Source organism: Triticum dicoccoides, chromosome 6B (assembly GCF_002162155.2).
Source record: "Triticum dicoccoides isolate Atlit2015 ecotype Zavitan chromosome 6B, WEW_v2.0, whole genome shotgun sequence".
NCBI classification, from domain to species: Eukaryota; Viridiplantae; Streptophyta; class Magnoliopsida; order Poales; family Poaceae; genus Triticum; species Triticum dicoccoides.
The window spans coordinates 721696522-721699817 of record NC_041391.1 but is presented as its reverse complement, the minus strand read 5'-3'; the positions used below and the strand labels follow the sequence as shown (position 1 = coordinate 721699817).

Sequence of the window (3296 nt, the reverse complement as noted above, 5' to 3'; positions counted from 1 at the left end):
TTAGCGACATGTTGGTACACCAAAGTACATAATTTCTCAATTCTTTGCTAAGAGAACCGATCCAATAAAAACCACAAGAAAAATTACACACTTTATAGAAATCCAACTTCCATAATTGCTCCCACTAGTTAGATTTATACCTTGTCTATCTCTTCATTGCCTACATTGTTGGTTTTCTGAATTGGCTTCATGAACTTGCACACTTCTTTCTTATTCGCTTCATCTCCAGTCTCTACTCTAGCAAGTAGTGCACGTCCATATAGCAATTTTTTTGCTATCGATAGATCGATGTACTCTTCTTCTCAATATCAAAACTTGCATCCAATCTACGCACAATTTTGAGCAAATAAGTTACAAATTGCAACAAATCCAAAGAACAACTGTTTCAAACTTGAAGAACACCCATCTGGGATGTTTCGGCGTGCTTGAAACTCGGCGCATCACCAGCTGAGCCTGTGTATACACTTGTTGACCGGCAGCGGGGAGCCGACGAGCCGTTGGGCCAGTGCTGAGCCAGGCGGATGGCCTTCAGACGTGGTTGTGCTAGCGCTCAGTCGACGAGAGAGATCGAGTGCTGAGAGAGGGAAGACTTATTGTAATGTGGCGCTGAGGTGTTGTGGGGGCAAGGGGATTCGGACCCACGCAAATCCATCCAAACGCATCGGTGCCGGCGGATGGAATTTGTCAAATGCGCCGCGGGTGGCGAGGGCCATAGATCTGCCGATTTAGGCGCCGCCATCGGCGGGAGAGGACTTACTCCTCTAACCGGTTTTAGGGGATCGTCTAGAGATGCCCTCAGCTATAAAACAAACAAAAAAAACATCCTATTTTACTTACTTGATGGGTCCCCGTATTTTACCGCTTCCGAGATTTTACTACTGGACAACTGGTATGGTACTTTTACTTTTTTCTATGTGAGCTAGGTACTGTTATTACTTACTAGACCTCTTGACAGTTCGCTTCCAAGGTTATAAAGGCAAGTTCAGCCGGAGTGAGAGAAGCATCGCCATTTGCGCTCTTCCACGGCAACCAACCAACCAAGTTGTCCACGCGCTCCGTTGACAATGGAAAGAGCGGCAGTGTCCATCATGGGCAAGGTCGGGCAGCTGCTAGTGGACGAGCTCCAGGACATCCGCGGTGTCGGCAGCAAGGTCGTCCACCTGCGGGACGAGCTGGCGACCATGAACGCCGCCCTCCGCATCATCTCCGAGGCGGAGCAGGACTCCGTCGACCACATTGTCCGCGAGTGGGAGAAGCAGGTGCACGACCTCGCCTGCGATGCCGAAGACTGCACCGACACCTACCTTCTTCGCCTCGTCCGCCCCACCCCAAACCCGCCAAGCAACGTCACCGGCAATCAGCTCATCTTCTCCTGGACCGGATACATGCTTGCCCGCGCCAAGCGCATTGCCAAGTATCCATATGAGAAGCTTGTGCTGCAGCGCACCCTCGCTGCTGACATCAAGGACCTCCTGGCCCGTGCCACCATCGTGAGCGAACGCCGCGTTCGCTACGGTATTGACCGGGCAGTGCTACCGAGAGCTGCCTGCTTCGTCCCTGTCTCGGCGGCGGCTGCGTCCGCGAGTGCCCTCCGTCCTACCAACGACCCTGATCAGTTTGTCGGCATCACAGATACGGCAAACGCCTTGGCCGGCAAGATCAAGGCGATCAAGGCGCCGGTAAATGATCGCGCCGATGATGCTGACAAGATCAGGGCGCCAGTCAATGAAGATGATGATGACGACAACGACGACGACGAGACCATGGCTGCGGTCCATGATCAGGATGACAAGATCAAGGCGCCGGTCCATGAGGGGCTAGAGGTGTTCTCCATTGTGGGGTTTGGAGGGCTGGGGAAAACCACCTTGGCCATGGACCTTTGTCGGCAGCTTGACGCGGACTTCCCGTTCCAGGCGTTGGTATCTGTGTCACAAAATTTCAATGCCGCGAAGGACATGGAGAGACTGCTGGTACAAGTGCTCCAGCAGATCCTCAGGGAGAAACCAAGTGATGAGCAAACCAACCTGACGAGAGTTGAAGAGCTGTCCGAAAAGATCAGGGAACTCCTACATCAGAAGAGGTATGCTATTGTCGCGAAATATTAATTTAACTCTGCTCACCATCATCTTTATTGTAAATATAGTAAGGACTAGTTTTGAAGAGTACTGGAAGAATCCATATACGCATCTGTTATGCATCTATCGTTCATAATATATTTCTTTTAATTATTCTAAGATACTCCTTCCGTTCCATAATTATAAGAATATTCTTTTAAGCTAAAACAGTTTGAAAAACGTTCTTATATTATTGGATGGAGGGAGTGCCTCAGTACAATGGTATGTAAAAATATTATGTAGGGCTTACTTTATGAAATTACTATTTTACACAAGATTTAAATAGCAAGCTATGCCATTAGCGGCAGCTCGGCTAGAAGCTATGAAATCTATGGCGGAGCTATAGCAAAGTTAATACCCATTTAGATGTTTTACTTAATGCATCAAATATAATATAACAGATATACTTAACATACACATATTCGGGCATAAAAAACAAGGTACTGATCATGTATTCCAATTTAATGACCAAGTTTTGCATCAATGCAATTATTTTTTGAGGGGTATCAATGCAATATATATGAAACAAGAAGGAATTATAAGGTAAAATTGTGGACTGCTGCAACGTGATTCCGGAAAGCCCATAATTTATTTTGGCCCAACAACAACTTAGCAGAGCTAAACGACTCCTAATATAGTGCTATAGTGGGTAATAGCAACCTATTAGCGTCAAAAGTGCATAACTTAACGGGAGAGTCCCCCATAAGATATAGTGGTGCTATAGCGGAGTTATTTAAAAGTTTGATTTTTATACAAAAAGGAGCATACGCTCAAATTATATGTAATTTATACTCAAATGAAATATTGCATAAAACTCACTTGGGCTATGTAGTAATTATAAATAAATTATATTAAAACTAATAAAGAGGTATACACTACTACATGTCGATATAGCACTCACAGGTCAAAACATGTCATCATTAACACAATTTGCGGTCATCAATGTCTCCGTGTCAGTGATGACTTCGTTATCACAGACGAGCTAGCTAGCCGGTAAGTGATGACTATGCGTCACAGACTGTCGGTCGGTCAGTGTTACCTTTTTTAGGGTTGAACTCATTTATGTTTGGTTACCAGCCATGCAATTGAAATTGACAAAAAGTATAAACACAATACGCAAGCACACATCATTCATTTGCACCAGCACTTTGATTTTCATAACACACAAGCATATAATTGTGT

General features: G+C 45.6%; 1 protein-coding gene across 1 annotated transcript in view; it reads left to right on the top strand.

Annotated features, from left to right (window-relative positions):
* The first annotated feature begins 1064 nt into the window (after positions 1-1064).
* The window catches only part of LOC119321683 (disease resistance protein PIK6-NP-like), an 8450-nt gene continuing 6218 nt past the window's right edge, over positions 1065-3296 (top strand). The window contains exon 1 of the mRNA XM_037595258.1: positions 1065-2080. Coding sequence (XP_037451155.1) covers positions 1065-2080 — 1016 coding nt within the window. The remainder of the gene's footprint in view (positions 2081-3296) is intronic.